General features: G+C 35.8%; 1 protein-coding gene across 1 annotated transcript in view; it reads right to left on the reverse strand.

Moving 5' to 3' along the window:
* The window catches only part of LCA5L (lebercilin LCA5 like), a 69,489-nt gene that overhangs the window by 37,699 nt on the left and 11,149 nt on the right, over positions 1-20,641 (reverse strand). The window contains 1 exon segment of the mRNA XM_069074850.1: positions 7,319-7,830. Within this exon segment, the coding sequence (XP_068930951.1) occupies positions 7,319-7,830 (512 nt within the window).

A 20,641-nucleotide genomic window follows, 5' to 3' on the forward strand; every position in this document is an offset into this window, starting at 1 on the left:
AAATTATCAATCAAAATTGCCATGATATTCTAGAACCAGAGGGCAAAATGGAAATTGAAAGAATTCACCAATCACATCTTGAAAAAAATCTCCAAAAGAAAACTTCTAGGAATATCATAGCCAAATCTCAAGAGTTCCAGAATTGCAGAAAATACTGCAAGCAGTCAGGAAGAAACAATTTGAGTATTGTGGAAACACAATCGGGATAATGAAAGACCTGGAAGCTTCTACATTAAGGGATTGAAGGGCTTAGAATATGATATTCCAGAGGTCAAAAGAGCTAGGACTAAAACCAAGAATCACTTACCCAAGCAAAACTGAGTATGATGCTACAAGGAAAAATATGGCAATTCAATGAAATAGAAGACTTTCAAGAATTCTTGATGAAAAAACCAGAGCTGAACAGAAATTTTGACTTTCAAATACAAGAAGAGAAGCATGAGAAGGTAAACAGGAAAAAGAAATCATAAGGAACTTATTAAAGTTGAACTATTTACATTTCTACATGGAAAAATAATTGTAACTGATAAGACTTCTCAGTATGAAGATAGTTGAAGGGGATATATATGTATAGGAGGATGTATGCATATACAAATATGTGAGAGCGGGCATATGTATGTTCATGTATACATAGAAGGCACAGGATGAGTTGAATATGAAGGAATGATATCTAAAAAATAAAATTAAGAGGTGAGAGAGGAATTTGTAGGGAAAAGAAGAAAGGGAGAGAAAGGGTAAATTATCTCATATAAAAGAGGCAAGAGAAAACTGTGACAATTGAGGGGAAGAGCAGGAAGGTGAAAGGGAATGGGACAACCTGATTCCCATTTGAATTTGGCCTAAGGAGAGGATAACATACATACTCAATAGGGTATCTTACCCTGCAGGAAAATAGAGGGTTAGGGGATAAGAGGGGGGATAATAGAAGGGAGGGTAGATTGGGGGAGAGGGTAGTTAGAAGCAAACATTTTTGAAAAGGGATAGGGTTAAAGGAGAAAATAGATTAAGTGGGGGGCAGGATAGGATGGAGGGAAATATAGTTAGTCTTTCACAATATAACTACTATGGAAATGATATGGGTAACTACACATGTACAATCTATATTGAATAGCTTATCTTTCCAGTGGGCGTGGGTGAGGAGCAAAGGGAAAAAAATCTGGAACTCAAAAGTTTTAAAAGCAAATGTTTAAAAATTTGTTGTTGTTTTTACATGCAACTGGGGAATATATAGGTATTAGGGTATAGAAACCCATTTTGCCCTACTAGAAAGTTAGGGGGGTGAAGGGGGAAGATACATGAGAGAACAGATTGGGGGAAGGGGTATTCAGTAGGCTTGCTATTTTGGGGTGGGGGTAGGGGAAAGATGGGGAGAGAAAAAATTGTAACGTAAAATCTTGTGGAAATGAATGTTGAAAACTAAAACTTAAAAAAAAAATAGATTTGAAATACAGACTCCTGAAATTTTATAAGCCTAATTATTTAGTATATAGTAAGGTATTTTAACAACAGTGGCTTATAATCTTTAGCCATGAATATTTTGAATTGATATAACAATGACAGTTATAAATTTAAACTGGTAAAGTCTTATATGTATCTTTTAATAATTTTTCTGTGAGATTCATTTTTCTTATGCAATATCATTTGGCCTATACATATGTTACCTTTTTGCTACTTGTGTCTTGATGAAATGTGTTTTGTACTAATGCCTTTCCAGGGATTGTGATTTTAAAAGCCACTTGGGATAGATTGAATGATATTCTATATAAAGATTATTCGGAAATGCACTTGATTGAATTAATGTCATCTGATTAGTATAGACTTTTGTTTCATGTTTTAGATGCATGATATTGTGACCTACTATTATGTTTCTTAATTTTTTTGTAACATGGGAAACCATTCTATAAGAAATGCTGTTAAGGGAATGGTAATATGCCAATGGAGATTTTTTTTTTTAAGCAATCGGGGTTAAGTAACTTACTCAAGGTTACACGGCCAGGTGTTTCTGGGTGGATGCTAAGTGTCTGAGCCTGGATTCGATCCCCAGATCATCCCGACACTGGAGCCGGTGCTCTTACTCGCTGTGCTACCTGGCTTCCCTGGTCAATGGAGATTTTAATTCCTTTTGGTTTAGATACTGTGAAATTATTAATCACATTATTAGAGGCTATTGTCATGATGCAAAAGTAGCATATAAAAGGGTATATTTTAAAAGAGAAAAATAATAGTTGCTTATTTTTTGAAAATGAAAAGGCAAAAGATTTTGTATAAATCTTATTTGTAAGATTCAAAGCAGCTTCCAGCTTCAGCAAGGTCATGAATCATTATCAACTCTGTGAAAGAATTTGTGTATTGGTTTATTTTGGGAACAGGATCTCCATCCTTACAAATGCTCCTTGAATAAGGGGGGAAAAATTGGAAAAAAAATTTTTTTGACTGTTTATAGTATAGAAATGCTTTATATGATGATTTGTGGTTATATTTTAGAAGTTATATTTGGAATAGTCTGTGCTAAAGTTACATCTTGAACCAACTTATTCTTAACAGACTCTAGCCATAGAAATATGTTTGCTTTTTAAAGAAAAGTGTTATCAAACTATCATATATTCACTATGTGAATTTACATAATAAAATTGCTTTGTTAAAATCTGATGACTGCCTTTTACTTCAGGCTGAATTTTAAGTTGTATTTGGGTAAGGGAATAATAGAAGAAAAGAATGTTAAATACAGCCTTTTGTGTGATTTTTTTTAGAAGGTCTGATAACTTATTTGCTAGCTAATTTATTGCAACATTTTGAGAATTTTGAAAACAATTGTGCCCAGCCTTATTGTAATTAGTGAGATTTTGTTGTTTGATGTGAAACCTTTTGGGACCCTGAATTTTCTTTTTGAGCTTTGTTTTAAGGTTTGTCACGTCCTTGAGTCAATGTTTCACTGCTTCAAGAAAAATGCCAGCAGCTCAATAGAAGTGAGATTTGTGAACGACAGTAAGTGGATATCTGTCCCTGGGAAAATGGTTGGGTGTGGCAGCTAGATGGCTCAGTGAATAGAGAGAGCACTGTCCCTGGAGTCAGGAGGACCTAAGTTCAAATTTGACCTCAGACACTTAACATTTACTAGCCGTGTGACCTTGGGCAAGTCACTTAACCCCAATTGCCCTGTCCTCCGCCCTCCAAAAAGCAAAAAAAAAATGGTTGGGAGAGTAGCCTTGGGAAAGCTAAGGCCAAGACCCTCTTGACTCAGTTTCCTGTAAAAGAAATCCTGGTCAATTCTGAACCTTTATTATTTAAAATCAAATAGAACCCAGGATACATGTGTTGAGTCATTCTGTGTCCTTGAGACTGGAGGACCAGTACTGACAGTGCTTTAGTAGTCCCACCATGCTTCTTCCTTTCATAGCAATATGATAAATGTAGCTAAACAGTGATTTTAATTTTTCACGATGACGTTTGTTGATATAATACCTTAGCACATCTTAACTGCTTTCATTCTGAGATTATAGTCATATCCATACCCTACACCATATAGATGAGTACTTGGGCTTATCATCTGCCTGTTTATAGTCACATATTTGTGTATTAAAGTCCTTGAGTTTCTCAGAATGGTATAGGGATAATTAGTTGAGATGCAGCCCCCTGGGTATCTAAGCAGCTTTTTTAAAGGACCACACTGCTCACCTCCTGGCATGAGGGGCTAAAAAAGATACCCTAAAAATGATCTGCTTCACCTAACCTAACCCTGGCTTGCTTACCCACAGCAGGTGGAGATTCTACTCAGTGGTCAAAACATTAAAAAAATACAAAAACTTCTGCAAAGATGATTCCACTCACCATTAGTACATGGAATGTGTGCATGTTAATGGACAATGTGAAATCCAGTAGAACTGAAAGAGGAACAGCTCTTGTTGTTAGAAAGAACTTAGCAGTCATCACATCCAAATAGCAGCCCTGAGTGAAACAAGGCTCCAAATGAAGGCCAGATTACTGGATATGTGTTTTTTTTTTTTTTTTTGTGAGTGACCACAGTGATGGGGAGCACTGTGAAGCTGGAAAAATTTTTGCAATCAATTCTAACCGAGTCAACAAGCTCATATGGCTCCCAAAAGGAGTGAAAAAACCCCACAGCAATGTGATTTCCACTTGTAGGAAAGTGCCATGCCATCATCATCAGTGCATATGCTCCCACCATGACAAAGCCTGATGAAGTCTAAGAAAAGTTTTATGAAGATCTGGAAACCCTCCACATCAATGTACTGAAAGAAGATAAGCTTGTAATTTTGTGACTTTAATGCCAGAACAGTCATTGACTATCAGACACAGCAGAGAGATCTTGGGAGAAAGAGAATTGGCAACAGCAACAGGAACAGTCACATGCTACTGAAGACTTGTGTGTCTCATGACCTTCTCATCACCAACACTGTCTTCCATTTACCTAAGTGCAGTAAAACTTTGTGGATGCACCCTCACAGCAAACATTAGCATTTAATAAACTATGTCATTCTAAGGTGAAGAGACAGACAGGATGTGAGAGTGACAAAGACAACCTGTGGTATAGTGTGCTGGACTGATTGTAGGCTTATCCTCTTTAACCCAAACATTCATGTTCAACAAAAGGGGTGGCTCCAATGCAAGAAGATTACCAGAAGACTTAATGGCAATAGATTAGAGTACTTCTCCATGCATGAATAATTTGCTGCTGACTTGGAGGGAAAGCTGAGTCAACACACAGTTGGCAACAATGGAGCAGAAATGGAGTGAGCACCTTTTAGAGATTTGGTATACAGCACTGCATTTACTCATCTGGGCGAGAACACTCACAAACATTAAGAATGGTTTGATGGAAATGATGGGGAAATTCAGAAACTGCTAAATGAGAACTTCACTGGCTTTACTAGTAGGTCATTTTGTTTGTCTCTAAAAAGGCAGCATTTAACTCGATCAAAAGTAAATTGTAAACAAAGTTTAGAGAGATACAAGATTCTTAGCTCAGTAAAAAGGCAGATGAAATTTAGTTTTACACTGATAGTAGCAATCCAAAGTGCTTTTACAGTCAATGCCCTGAAGTCTATTTATGGACCACCAAAATAGGGCAAAACTTAATATGTATTACAGATATTGCAGAAGTTCAATTTGTGCAAAGAGTATGAAACTTCTTCCCAGTCAGCTTTTTACTATATCCAAAATATCAACAGGCTTTGTAGTTTCCAAAAGGGACTTACAAAATAAGAATTATTCTTTCCATTAGTATGTGTATAGAAAATAAAAAGGCTACATTACAGATATCTCCATAGTTTCAGAGGAAGGGGAAAAGTGAGGTTGCTAATTCACCAACAATTTGTTTCAAAATGTTAAAGTAAACTCAATTATTATATAGACTATATCACATCATTTGATCATGAAACTGCTTCCAGTTTTTTATTCTGATCAATACACAAACCATTCTGACCATTTATAGCATACTACATAGCTGACATTGTGCTATAACCTAGGGATACAAATACAAAGAATAAACAAGGACCTTTGACTCTCTTTGGAGTGTGGTCTACAGAAGCAATTCCCTTTTTATTTTAAAGGTATAGATATTTCTAAATATCAATAGTTGAGGGATCATCAGTGGACAATGTTGTGAATTTTTATTTTTGCTTTATCTGACAGATTTTATTTCTAGCTAATTGTTTCCTTTTTAATTTTAGCTTTATTAGTTTTGTTTGTATAAAAACTTCTAAAATTTTATGCAATTCTCTACCTTTTGTGATCTTCTTTATTCTTTGTTTGGTCATAAACTTTTCTCCTCCCTGTAGATCTGACAGATAATTTTACCCCCATGTTTCTCTAATTTGTTTATTATGTGACCTTTTATATCCAGATCACATATTCATTTGCAGCTTGTCTTTGCATAACTTGTAAGGTGTTGGTTTAAACTTAATTTCTATTATATTGTTGTCCAATTGTCCCAGTATTTTTTTTGTCAAATGTTAAAACTTTGTGTGTTTATTATGATACCAGGATACTAGCTACATTTGCTTTTGTATGTTGTGAACCCAATCTGTTTTCCATTGATCCGTATCTCAATTTTTTAACCAGTACCAAATTATTTTAACAATTACTTCTTTTAGTATAGTTTAAGATCTGGTACTGCTAGGCCCCTTCCATTTCCATTCCTTTTGAGATTCTTGATCTTTTTTCCCTCTGTGTGAATTTTGTTATTTTTTTTTTCTAGTAGTCTGGTATGGTATTAAATAAGCAAATTACTTTAGGTAGTATTCCCATATTTACTATATTGGCTCATCCAATAGAAATATACATTCTTCCAATTACCTACAGTTATCAAGGAGTTTAGTTTTTATTTGAACTCAGGTTTCCCTGACTCTAGACACAGCATTCTATCTATTGCACCATCTAGCTGTCCCAAATTAGATAATTTAAGGATTATCTGGCATTTTTTAGGGGGGGGAGATAATTTCAAGTAATTTTTTGTTTGTGGTAGCAGTGGCAAGGATGTGTATCTTGTGATATGGAGACATATGCTAAGCATTTTATCTTTATCTTTCATCTTCCCTCAACTCATCCCCATTCTCTTTGCATTACATCTTTCCCCTTCTTTTTCCTTTAGATGCTCTTAGCTATATGTAAAATATGTTAATGTGATTTAATTGTTGGATAGAGTTTATGTGCTCTATTCATTTAAAAAGTCATATTTTCATGTCATTAAAAAATCCCCAGTAAACTTTTTTTAAAATTTGTGTAGCTATTACATGATTATTTTAGATTGTTCAATGGTCCTAGATGGAAAATATGCTCCCTACTACTGTTTCAGAACAAGTGTTTCATGCAAACAAATATTATTGTTCCTTCCCACCATATTATTTAAACATTAGCATCCCCTTTTCTCTCTTTAATATCTATACTGGTTTCAGTATAGTATTTTTCTTTCTTTTCTTTTTTTTTTAAAGCAATCAGGGTTAAGTAACTTGCTCAAGGTTACACGGCCAGTTATTTCTGGGTGTGGTGCTGAGTGTCCGAGCCCAGGATTCGATCTCCAGGTCTTCTCAACACTGGAGCCGGTGCTCTTACTTGCTGTGCTACCTGGCCGCCCCAGTATAGTATTTTTCTTTCACCTTTTGAAACTACCTGGACTTGAAATTTGAACATTATGGGCTTTACTTACCAGCAAAGCTACAGGTACTATTTTACTATACCACACTACCTCATATATTATAAAATGCCCAATACTACTAATATGTAAAAGATATTTTATATGGATTAAAAATCATAGCTATTGTCATGCAAAAATTTTTAAATCATAATTTTAAAAACAAACCTGTATTCTTTTGTCATTGGCCTCCATTTTTGTGGTAAGGGCAGATACTTTTTGTGTAAGTTCTTCTCTCTCTGCAAGATTTTTGTCTTCAGAAAGTTTCTGCAATGTTAGCAGGGAATCTTTGGTCTTTAGCAACTCACTGTCAGTGTCTCTAAGTTTCCTGGACACATTTCTTTCTTTCTCCTGAGATTTCCTAAGAAGTTGTCTTAGATTTTTTACTTCACTCTGATGTTTAGCCATAATCTGGGGTAAATTATTTTGGGAGTTTTCATATTTGCCTATTGCTTTCAAGTGCCTAAACTGCATTCGTTTCAACAGTTGGTTTTCTAAGACAGTTGCTTCTAGTTTACGTTGGATATCAGCCAATTCATTTTTCAGTTCCTTAATCTTATGAAGCCTTGCTGACATTATGCGATGAGCCATAGCATCCCTTCTTTGGGTAATGATATTAATTTGAGAAGTTAAAGCCATGTTCCAGTTCTGCAGTTTTTCAGGTGGGATTTCCTTGAATCCTATGCAAACAAATTAGCCCATTACTAACAAAATAACACGATGCAGTATGTATACATATATGCATATAATACACGTGAGTATAGGAGGTTCATGTAGAAATCACATATATCTACACATATATGGGAAGTTAAACTCTATTGACTAGTTGATCATCCTACATCATGAACAAATATACATTATTTGCCAAATAGCATAGTCAATCCTTAACATTCATGCATTTAACTTTATTGACTTCACTATTGCGGTTATGCTGTAGAGAAAAAAAAAAACCAAGAGGCAGGATGTCTTCAAGTTTGTGGAGTGGCTGGTACTTCACTGGTCTTATTCACCCTGTTATAAAAAGCTCCTGTACATTTGCTGCATATTTTAATTCTCTGCCTTTAAAACTCAAGTTTTGTGTTGCCATTATGCCCCCAAAGCATAGTGGAAGTCCTTTGGGCTCTAAGTGCAAGTCTGCAAAGGCAGTAATGCAGTTTAGTGAGAAAATAACAATATTAGATAAATTTGGTGCCAGAATATCTGCAACCATTATCAGCTGGCATAGCCTTAAGGATCTCAGATTGCTCACAAAGCAGATATAGCTGATGAATAATTTCAAGTTGGTGGGTTCTTCAATGATCTCCAATGCCATTCACCAGCTTTAAAGGACAGAATGTCAGAGGATGTTGAGACTTTGCCAGTCTGGGAGTCTTCTGACAGCAGTGACTAAATTTCCAGCAACCTTTTTCTTGATTTTTCAGGGGGCAGCCAAGGTAGAGAGGTTTGCAGCAGTATAATATACAGTACAATGCCCTTATGCTCCTAATGGTCTGACACACTGGAAGGTAAGATTCAGGTTAAAAAAGTTATAGTTTTAAGAATTTTGTTTGCTGTACACTATTTATAGTATTGTAAATTTCATGTTATGAAAAGTAAATATTATTTGAAATCAGTTTTTTAAATTGAAATGTTAGTAAAAAAGGACCATAGAATTCTAGAGAATTACTAGTGAGAAAAAATGTTTTGCATGTTATCAATTTTATTTTGTATACTGCATTTTATGGGTTATTTCATGGTTGTTTTCAGAAATCTCTAGTGAAAGATTACAGTTATTTGGTGGCTGTGGAACCTAACCCCATTTTGCAAAGGTTCAATGTATCAACATTCACATTTTTTACTTTCAAATGGTTTTCTTGGAATTTTACTCCTGTGAAAGTTGAAGATTAACTGGACATACCATTGCTGTTGTATCTTACACATTTGGTCAGTTTTAGTTAGGTGAGTAAGCCACTTTCAGCCAGGACAGACATACAAAATTTTTTATTTTTATTCTGAACTTAACACCAAATAAAATGAGCATTGAGCAGAAAGAGGATTTACATGAAATTACAAGTCTCTATTACATAAATTGTATTTTTTTTTCAATTAGCAAAAACCTGCCTTCTCTCTCTCCCATTCTAAACTCTAAACACAATTGAGAATAAAAGAAAAATATTGCCCCTCCCAAACTTGTGTAGTCTTGTTAAATAAATTTCCCCATTAGTTGTATTAAAATTTTTTTTTTTGTCTTATTCTGTACTAAGTCCTTAAAGTTTCTATCAGGAGGTAGTTAGCATGTTTCATTACTAATCCTCTAGAATTGTGGTTGGTCATTATGCTGCCCAGAATTCCCAAGTCTTTGAAGTTGTTTGACTTTACCATACTGTTGTATTAAATATTTACTTAGTTCTGCTCACTGCACTTTACACAAGTGTTCCCAGGTTTGTTTGAAACCATTCCCTTCATAATTTCTTATAGCACAGTAATATTTTATCACATTTATATACCATAAATTGTTCAGCCATTACACACTTCATAGGTACTTCCCCAGATTCCTATTCTTTGATCAACACAAGCTCAAAAAAAGCTTTTATTTCTGTATATCCTTAATTAAGAGTTTGTTTTGCTTAGGCATACTTTTTCTTTCAATCCACTCTCCCTTTAATTTTCCTTTCGCCCTTCTTACCTTTCCCTCCTATTTCTCTGTTGAGTGAAATGTATTTTTCTAGCTGTGTATGTGTGTGTGTGTGTATGCTTACCCCTTCAGATGAGAGATTCAAGTGTTAGGTGCTTTCCCTAACCCTTCCTCTTTCTCTATACCCTCATTATGTGAGATAATCTCCCCCAATCTTCCTCCTCCTTTTGCCCCCATTATATTCCAATTCCCTTCTCTTTCCATTCTTCTCTTAAAATCATAAAGATATAACATAACCATTCCCAGGCCTTGTCAAATGAAATTTCCTCTTTGATCCCTGATAATGATAGGGCTCAGAGGGGCCACATCTATCTTCTCATATTTGAATGTTAAGCAGTGTTTTACTTTTTAAATCCATTATCATTGTTCATTCATGTTTATAATTTATGTTTCTCTTAACTCTTGTGTTTGAAATTCAAAATTTCTACACACTTCTGGTCTTTTCATCAGGAATGCTTTCATTAAAGGCACATTTCTCTCCCTGTGCTCAGTTTTGCTGGTTATTCTTGGCCCTCAGGAATATCATATTCTGAGCTCTCTGTTTCTTTATAGTGGTGGCTGATTAATCATATGTGATTCTGACTGTGTCTTCTCAGTACTTGAATTCTTTCTATCTGTACTTTTTTTTAAACTTTTAACTCTGAATTGAATTTGGCTGTGACATTACTGAGAGTTTACATTATTTCAGAAGGTGACTGCCGGATTCTTGCCCCCTAGTTGTAGAAGATCTAGCCAGTTTTATAATTTCTTTAAGTAAGATGTCTGTGCTCTTTTTTAGGAAAAGGTGTTCAAGTGTTCCAATTATCAATTTTTTTCTCCTCAACCTGCTTTTACTTATGATATACCTTATGTTTTCTTCTATTTTTAAGTCTTTCAAATTTGTTTTATTATTTCGTTTTGTCTCAGAGTCATTAGCTTCTATATGGTTCATTCTGTTTTTCAGGGAATTTGTTACTTAGGCAAAGTTTTGTACTTCTTGTTACTAAAGCTGTTAATTTTCTATCCAATTCTTTCTTCCATAGCTCTAATTTATTTTCCAGTTTTTACCTCAAGTAATCTCATTTCACTTATAAAAACAATTTTCTTTTTTTTTTTTAATGCTTGCTATTCTAGGAATCTGAGTTGAATTTGTGCCCATGCTATGTTTTCTCATGCTTTGAAGATATTTTAGAGTCTTTTTCTTCTGAATTCGTGATATCGCTGTCCCCAACAACATAATAGCTTTTTATGATGGGATTCTTTTTTGTTTGTTCATTCTTCCAGTTTGATTACTAACTTCAGACTTGATTTTAGGGCTAGAGTCTGTGAACTTCTAAAGGTCTGGACTGGTCTTGCTGCTGCTTTCTTGGGATGTGGAGTATTAAGTATTTCATTCTAGAAGCTCAGGAAAAGGCTAGGAACCTATAAGCTTTCAGAACTCTCAGAGTAGCTTGATTCAAGTCAAAGTCTAATCACTGCTTCCCTAGTTTAAACTCTGCTAGCTCCTGACCAGTTCTGAGCATCAGGTAGACTGCTGCTGGACTTTGCCACTCTCAGCTAACTGGGGATCTGGTGGTTCAGAGGGACGGAACTGCAAGCTTCTCTTTGGTTTGGGATTCCTGCCCTATCTATTCCTTTGACGCCTTTAGATTGGAATAGAAGCTGTTACTGAGACCTCGTGAGGCTCCTGGAGTCTGAGCCACACAACAACTGCTTGCATTTGAATCTGCTCCTGAGAGAATTGTTAGAATTACATGAACCAAACTGACTCCATATTGTGATTTAATTCTGGATCCAGCTCAGCTCCCTTTCTATTCAATTATAGGTTTAGTTCAGTTTTTGTCTTGTGAGAAAATTTTATTCAATTATAGGAATTATGAGAAAACTTTACTGCATTGTTTGAACCTCACCCTGAAGGGCTGGGAAGCTGGACTACCTCTACCTGTTGCTCAGAGACTAAGGTCCTAGGTTATGCTAACCAGAAATCCAGTCAGGTTTGAAAATTGATATAAGGAGTTTTCTCACAATTACATCTCATGTAACCTATATGTCTTGTGTGAAAAACTTGTCCCATATTGGCCAACCAGTTACTGTTTCCTTGTTTCTTTGATTAAATATAGACACTTGGAGGGGGGAGTGGGATACTTGTTTTTCTAATTTCAGGGAATTGCACCTGTTTACTCTTTCTCTCTCAACTTGGAAAGCATTTAATCTTCCCTCCAATTAGAAATCAGATTACCTAAACATGTATCTTGGTTTGTTCCCTATTAATTGTTTTCCTTTAATGCATTAAAATCTGTCTTCCCCTGTATTTGGGGTCCAGTGCCAAACTGAGGAGGCCTGGTCTTGATTTGTTGTGCAATTGGCATACACTGTTTAATAAACTGATATGCTCAGAAATTCAAACCTTTATTTCCTCAATTATTTCAGATCTCACTGGTTACACTGCTCTCTTGGTATATAGCCTAGGGCCTACCTCAGAATGATCTTTGGAAGGGCACTAACAACTGTGTCTGTACGTGGGTTTGTGAAAGCATTAAAAGTAAGAGAAACCTCTCATGGGAGAGGTTGCACTAGAAGTGAACCTTGTAAGACTAAGATTCTGAGAGACAGAGATAAGGAGGGAATGTATGCTGCACTGGGGGTGGGATGGAACTGGAAGGAGGAAACATGATTTGTATACAAGAAGGAATATCATGTGTTGATAGGTACATTTGAAAGGTAAGTTGTAGCCAGATTGTGAAGGACCCTAAATGCCAGGCTGAGTAGTTCGTATTTTGTGCTAGAAGCAATAAAGAGGTACTGAAAATTTTGGTAGCTGTGTGGAGGCTGTCAAGGAGAAGGCTAAGATATTAAACTAAGTGAAAGATGATGAACTAGGTTTGGCTGTGGGAGAGAAAAGAAAGATAGATGTTTTTGAGGTAGGGTCAGAAGGACTTGGCAACCAGTAAGATATGGTGGTGGTATGGGTACAGTCAAGTATTGCACTAGGGTTACAAAAACAATGACTAGAAAGTTGGTGCTATCAATGAAAATGAGGAAATGTGGAAAAGGCAAAAGTATAGTGAAGAGATAATAAGTTTCATTTCAGAAATGTTGACTTTCATATATTGATGGTACATCTAGAAGGATAAGATCAGCAGGAAGCTAGTAATTCAGAGATGAGATTGGGGCCAGATATACAGATCTGTAGTCATGTGAATAAAGATAAAGATAATAACAGGCTATGCCAATGAATGAGATTAATCACACATAATAATGATAATATATAGATAATCATATCTATATATGTGTATTTATAAATATATTCTTATATATACATATCTATGTATGTGTATATGAAATGCATACACATATGGGGGAGAAATGGAGAGAGAGGCATACAGAGAGACAGAAAGGAGAAAAGTCTTGCTATATTTATACTTTATATCTCTTTTAGACTATAAGGAAGCTTAATGAAAGCATGAATTACAGAATCACAGAATTTAAATTGGAAGGGACCTGAGATAATATCTAATACAACTTATATCCTTAAAAGAATTCTCTCTACAACATGCCTCCAAAGTAGTTTAATTGTTGCAGCACTCTTTAACAATACCTATAATGTAGTAGTTACAAAAATATTTGTATTTTTAAAAATTTTTTTTATTGACGTTTTCTGTTTTTTATACCATTATATTTATCCTCAATATCCTTCCCCCTGTCTCCCCCAGAGAGCTATCCCATATAATAAAGAATATTTTTTTTGCAGTGAACAGAGCACCCGCTCTGGAGTCAGGAAGACCTGAGTTCAAATGAAGCCTCAGACATTTAACATAAAAACTAGTCATGTGACCTTAGGCAAGTCACTTAATGCCAACTGACCTCCAAAAAAAAAAAAAAGAATATTTTTTGAAGGCAAAAAATGGGGAAGAAAAAGAAAAGGAAAAAACTAGTACAACTGATTTGAACATTGAAAAAGTCTAAAAGCATGTGCAATGTGTAATACCTATGAATCTCTCAACCTCCACAAAGGAGTAGGTTGGGGGCATTTACTAATATCTCTTCATTCCACTCATACTTTATCTCTATCATTTTGTTACATTCGCTTTTTATTTTTTGTGTGTGTGTGTGTGGTTGTTCTTTCCATTTCCATTGTACTTGTATATTATTTTCTTGGCTCTGTTTACTTCATGCTGCATGAATTCAGGTAGAACTTTCCGTGCTTGTATTCATCACATTCGTAATTTCTCAAAGCATAGTAATATATCCATTACATTCATGTACCAAAATTTGTTTAGCTATTTCCCAATCAATGGGCACCTACTCTGTTTCCAATACTTTGCTATTCACAAAAAGTGCTACTATAAATATTTTGAGGTATATTGGTAGATAGTAGTATCAATAGCTTCCTGGGGTGTACTACCAATGTGATATTTATAGCACCAATGGCCACTATGAATATGCTGGCGTAGTTCTGAATGTACCTATCAACACATGATATTCCTTCTTGTATACAAATCATGTTTCCTCCTTCCAGTTCCATCCCACCCCCAGTGCAGCATACATTCCCTCCTTATCTCTGTCTCTCAGAATCTTAGTCTTACAAGGTTCACTTCTAGTGCAACCTCTCCCATGAGAGGTTTCTCTTACTTTTAATGCTTCCACAAACCCACGTACAGACACAGTTGTTAGTGCCCTTCCAAAGATCATTCTGAGGTAGGCCCTGAATCTACAACAGACTCTCCATATAGAAGACAGAAGCCAAACATTTATTCAGAAAGCCAAATCCCAACACCAGAAAATTGAATCCATCCATAGCAACAAAGAAGTTAATACACCATAACACAACAAGGGACAATACCATCCAAAGCCTTCAAACAAACACAAGCCTAACTGTCTCCTTGCCTGCATCCTCTCTCTCCCACCATACTAACTGCTCTAACTTCTTGCTCCACCCATTCAGTAAACTCCTCCCACCATAGGTTCCATGTTCCATGATTATATTACTATTAGGGGAAGGGAAGATCTTCAAATTCCCATTACCATTCCATGGTAGCATAAGCATATCTCTGGGTTGAGGGACATGGAAATTTTAGTTACTTTGTATAGTTCAGAATTATTTTCCAAAATGGTTGTATCACTTCATAGCTCTATGAACAATGTACTAATGTGTATAACATTTCACAACCATTCCAACGTTGACTATTGCCATTTTTTCTTCTAAACTGTATATTATTCTTTCCAATTACATGTAAAGCCATTTTTAAACTTTCATTTTTAAAAAGAATTTTGAGTTCTAAATTTTTGCCCTCTCTCCTTATTCTCCCTCCTCCCTAAGACTGTAAGCAATTTGATATAGGCTATATACATACAATCATGTAAAACATGTATCCACATTAATCATGTTGTGAAAGAAGAAACAGAACAAAAGGAAAAAAAAACTAAGAAAAAAATAAAATGAAAATAATATGCTTCAGCATACATTCAGACTTTATCAGTTCTTTTTTGGAATATGGATAACATTTTCCATTGTGAGTATTTTGTAGTTGTCTTGGATCATTGTATAATTGAGAAGAGCTAAGTCAATCATATTGGTCATCTCACAATGTTGCTGTTACTGTCTGTAGACATTGTAATATTCTCCTGGTTCTGTTCACTTCACTTTTTATCAGTTCATGCAAGTCTTTCCAGGTTTTTTTGAAATCTGCCTGTTCAGCATTTCTTATAGCACAATAGTATCCCATTACATTCATATACCACAACTTGTTCAGCCATTCCCCAATTGATAGGCATCCCTTCAATTTCCAATTCTTTGTCACCATGAACTACTATAAATATTTTTGTACTTGTAGATCCTTTTCTCATTTTTATGATCTCTATTGCCATTTTTTATTTATCATCTTTGCAAAATTATTTTTTGACTTGCATTTCTCTTATCTTCAGTGATCCAGAACATCCAATTCATGTGGTTTTGAATACATTGCAATTCTTATTTTGAGCTCTTTATTTGAGCTCCTTTGACCAGCTTCCCATCTTCTTATACCTTATTCCCCAACATGTACTCCAGTCAAATGACATTGGCTTTCTGGATGTTCTGCTAATAAAATATTCCATCTCTTGGATCTGGTTATTCTCTCTGGCTATCCTCCATAATTGGAACACTTTCTCTCCTCTACTTCAACCACTCATCTTTCTGATTTCCTTTAAGTTCAACTAAAATCTTACCTTCTACAGGAAACCTTCCTCAACCTTTCTTAATTCCAGTGCCCTCCCTCTGTTATTTCCTATTTATTCTGTATATAGTATACTTTGTATATAATTGTTTGCATATTGTCTCCCATTAAATTGTAAGCTTTCAGAGGTCAGGGACTGTTTTATCTCATTATGTATCTCCAGCTCTTAGCACAGTGCTTAGCACATAATAGATGCTTAATAAATGTTTTTTGATTGATTGATGTACTAGGGAATGGATGTTAGTCACATATATATATATATATATATATATATATATGCACATACACACATAATGATTTGTTAATCGTTTAGATAACAAACCCTTATCAGAGAAATTTTATACAAAGATTTTTTTTCCTATTTGACCACTTCCCTTCTTATACTAAATTTCTTAATGGTGTCTGTGCAGAAGCTTTTCAGTTTTAAGTAATCAAAGCTATCTTTTTTCTATTTTTAAATTGCCTCTATCCCTTATTTGGTTAAGAATACATCTCTTAATCATAACTGTGAGAGGTATATGTTCTGCTTCTCTTCTAATTTTTTTCAATAGTGTGATCATTAATATTATGGTTGCATATTCATTTAGAATGTATTGTGGAATGTGGTGTAAGGTATTAGTCTAAGTCTAATTTCTGCCAAATTGCTTTTCAGTTTTTCTAGAAGTTTTTGATTAAATAGGGAGATTTTTCGTAAGAAATTTATGTTTTCTATTTTATCAAATCCTTTTCAATTCTCCCTCCTGAAAATTTTATCCTAACTCCAGCCTGGCTTTCCTTCATTCCCCTTGGAATACTTGTTCCATAAGCAACAAACTTCCCTTCATTTTAAATCTATTTCTCTTTCACTCTCCATTTATTAGCTCTTACTGAAACCTGGCTTCCCCCCAATGACACAGTCTCCCTGGTCACCCTTTTTAGTACTGGTTGCACCTTCACTCATTCTCATAAGCTTACTGATCTACTGGTCAAGGTGAAGGAGTTAAAATACTTTTTGTTTCCCATTTGCTACTTCCAGGTTCTCTCCCTTCCTCTATCACTCAGTAGACTATCTTCCCTTGAGGTTCATGCTATTCACATCTACCAGCCAATCAAAATCCTATTAGCTGTTGTCTACAGACTTCCCATGTCACTCTCCTTCCTCCCTCAATGAAGTTCATTCGATACCTGACTTCAATTTTCCTCTACCCAACTCCTGCCCTCCAAGTTCACTCCTACTCTAACTCCGCACCCTGGGGGACTTCAACGTATATATTGATTCTCTCTCAAATACTTTAATCACTCAATTCCTTTACTCACCCTATGAGGTACTTTCTCCATCTCACCTCTGCCACACATAAAGATGATCATGCCCTTAATCTTGACATCACCAACAAATGTAGTACCTTCATGTTCAAGATATCTCTTCCTGACTATAAACTATTGGTTTTCACCTCTCCCTCTGCCTTCCTTTACATAACCCTACACTTCATCAGTCTTCCATAACCTCTAATTTCTTGACTCCTCAACACCACTCTCTTTTCCTCTCCCTATTTTGATTTCCTGGTGAACAAATTCAACTTTACACTGTCATCCTTCCTTGAATTTCTATCCCCTTTTTATGCCACCAAATACATCTAGCCAACCTTAGCCTTGGATCACTCATACCATTTATCACCTTTGCACTTATATTGTCTTGCTGAGCAAAGGTGGGGAAAACCAGGCAACTGTTCTGACTTTGCCTATTACAAATTAATGCTACATAACCTCCACTGGGCCCTCACTGCTACTAAGCAATCCTATTATACTTTCCTTATCAACTCACTATCTCCCCAGAAGCTCTTCTAAACCCTGTAAATAAGGAACCAGCTTGGGCTAGGCCTTCCCCAGGGCATGACTCTACTGTGCTTGTTTCTTTTCAAAGTTAGGGGTGAGTTGGTCTCCAAGGGGGAGGCCAAGCAGGAGGAAACCTTATTGAAATGGTTTGTTTTTTTCTAGCCAAGATTGTTACAGGCATATGGGTCTCATAAAGCAATTAGCATTCCCTAATTACCAGAGAGGGAAGTGATCAGCCATACTTGAAGGCCAACTCACTTTCCCCCAGCTACAGACTAATCCTCTCATGCCTCCCAATGATAAAGTAATAGGGAGAAGTTGAAGTAACTCTCAATCCACTTCGTACCAATAGGGACTGTCTTGTTTTTGCCAAGCTAGATCCAAATGATGTATTGTGAGGCCATTCAGAAGAAAGGCACACCTCAGTTTAAAAGACCCTGTCAGCTGTCACTTCAGGTCTTTGGCCATTAAGAGAAACCACTGACCCATTTTGTTGATTGTTGCTAGCTTAACTAATAAATTGATCATGCTCAGGTCTCTGGCTTCTTACTGAGGTGCTGGCACCACCATTTTACTACTAGTATATGTGTCATGTTTTACTTACTACACCTTTTTATCTAAATTCCTTGAAAAGGTCATTTATAGTATGTGCCTCCACTTTCTCTTCTTTCACTCTCCTCTTAACTTCTTATATCCTGCCTTCTGACGTTATCATTCCACTGAAAACGTTCTCTCCACAGTTCATAATGATCTCTTTGTTGCCAAATCCAATAGTCTTTTTCTCAATCCTCATTCTCCTTCACTTCTCTATAGCCTTTCATTCTGTTGATCCATCAGTCTTTCCTCCCTGATACTCTCCTCTTTAGGTTTTTAGGACACCACTCTCTCCTGGTTTTCCTTCTACCTATCTGACCTTTCCTTCATTGTCTCCTTTTTTGAATCTTCCCTCCAGGTCCTGGCCTTCATCCATAGGTGTCCCTCTGGGTTCTGTGCTGGGCCCTCCTCTCTTCTCCCTCTATACTACTAAACTTGGTAATCTCATCAGCTCCCATGGATTTAATTATCATCTCTATGCTGAAGATTCTCAAATCTAGTTCTGCTCCAAAGTCACTGCTGATCTCTAACCTTGCATTTCTGCCTTTCAGACATCTCAAATTGGATATCCAGTACACATTAAACTCAACATGCCCCAAAGTGAACTCATTTATCTTTCTCTCTAAACCTTCCCTCCCCTCCTACCTTCCTTTTTTACTGTAGAGGAAACACCATTCTCCCTGTCCCTTAGGCTTATGACCTAGGATTCATCTTGGATTTCTCACTATCTCTCACCCTCATATTCAGGATGTTGCCAAGGACTGAGGATTTCATATTTGCATCATCTTCCAAATATTCCTCCTTTCCTTTGACACTGCCACCACACTAGTGCAGGTACTCATCACTCCACATCTCGATTTTGTCTATAGCCTGCTGTGTGGGTCTGTCTTCCTTAAGTCTCTTGCAATTTCAACACATTCTCTATTCAGCCATGAAAATTTTTTTCCTAAAGCAGAGGTCTGCCTGTATCACTCCTCTATTCGATAAACTCCAGTGGCTTCCTATTGCCTCCAGGAACAAATACAAAATCCTCTATTTGGCATTCAAAGCCCTTTATAACCTAGCCCCCTTCTACCTTTCCAGTCTTCTAACCCATCCCTAACTACTCCTAATCCCAGAGCTTTCCCTCTTTATCCTACATATAGTTTGCTTTTTATATATATTTTTTTAATTAAAAAAAATTTTTTTTTGCTTTTTGGAAGGCAGTTTGGGTTAAGTGACTTGCCCAAGGTCACATGGCCAATTTTTGTGTTAAGTGTCTGAGGCCGGATTTGAACTCAGGACCTCCTGACAGTGCTCTATTCAATGCACCACCTAGCCACCCCACTTTTTATATATTTTTTGCATGTTTTCTCTCATATTAGATCATAAGCTCCTCGAGGGCATGGACTATCTTTTGTTTCTTTTCATATCCCCAGCACAGTACCTGGCATTTAATATTGAGTACTGCTGTTTCTGATTCTCTCTTGTATAATTTGTTTGATTGATTTACCTTTGCATTTTATTTTCTAATGAATACCAGATGGTTTTGATGACTTCTGCTTTGTGATATAGTTTTAGGTCTGTAAGTGCTATTGACGTTTTGTCCTTGCCTCTTTTTACCATTTCCCTTGCTATTTTATAACTTTTTTCAAATTTTATTTGCAAAAATTTTTATTATTTTATCAAGTTCTCTTGACAATTTGATTAACATAACAATAAAAGTGTTAACTTTTAAGTAGTATTGTCTTTTTATTATATTGGCATTTGTAGCCATGAACACTGAATATTCCTCCAGCCATTTAAGTTGTTCTTAAAGAGTATTTGTAACTGAGTCTATCCAAGTCTTTTGCACACTTAGGTAGACCAATCCCCAGATACTTTATGATATTTGTAGTTATTTGGCATGAGATTTCTCTTTCTATTTCTGACTTACGGATTTTGTTATTTTTATATATAAATGCAGTTAATTTTTGAGAGTTTGTTTTGCAGTCTGCAATTTTCCTGAAGCTATTGTATTGATGGATATCCTTGCTGATACCTTAGGATTTTCCAAGGATACCATCATCATATCATCAGCAAATAGGGTAGTTTCACTGACCTTTATGTCTTTAGTTTCTTTCTCTCATCTTTTTGCTAAAATTTCCAGGACTATACAAATAATAGTGAGGATAGTAGGCATCCTTGCTTTAGTCCTATATTTACTGGAAAAGGTTTGATTGTATCACCATCGCATAT

The sequence above is a fragment of the Petaurus breviceps genome, unplaced genomic scaffold, assembly GCF_028583685.1.
Source record: "Petaurus breviceps papuanus isolate PSGF00001 unplaced genomic scaffold, PetGlider_PUasm1.0 90897, whole genome shotgun sequence".
NCBI lineage: Eukaryota > Metazoa > Chordata > Mammalia > Diprotodontia > Petauridae > Petaurus > Petaurus breviceps.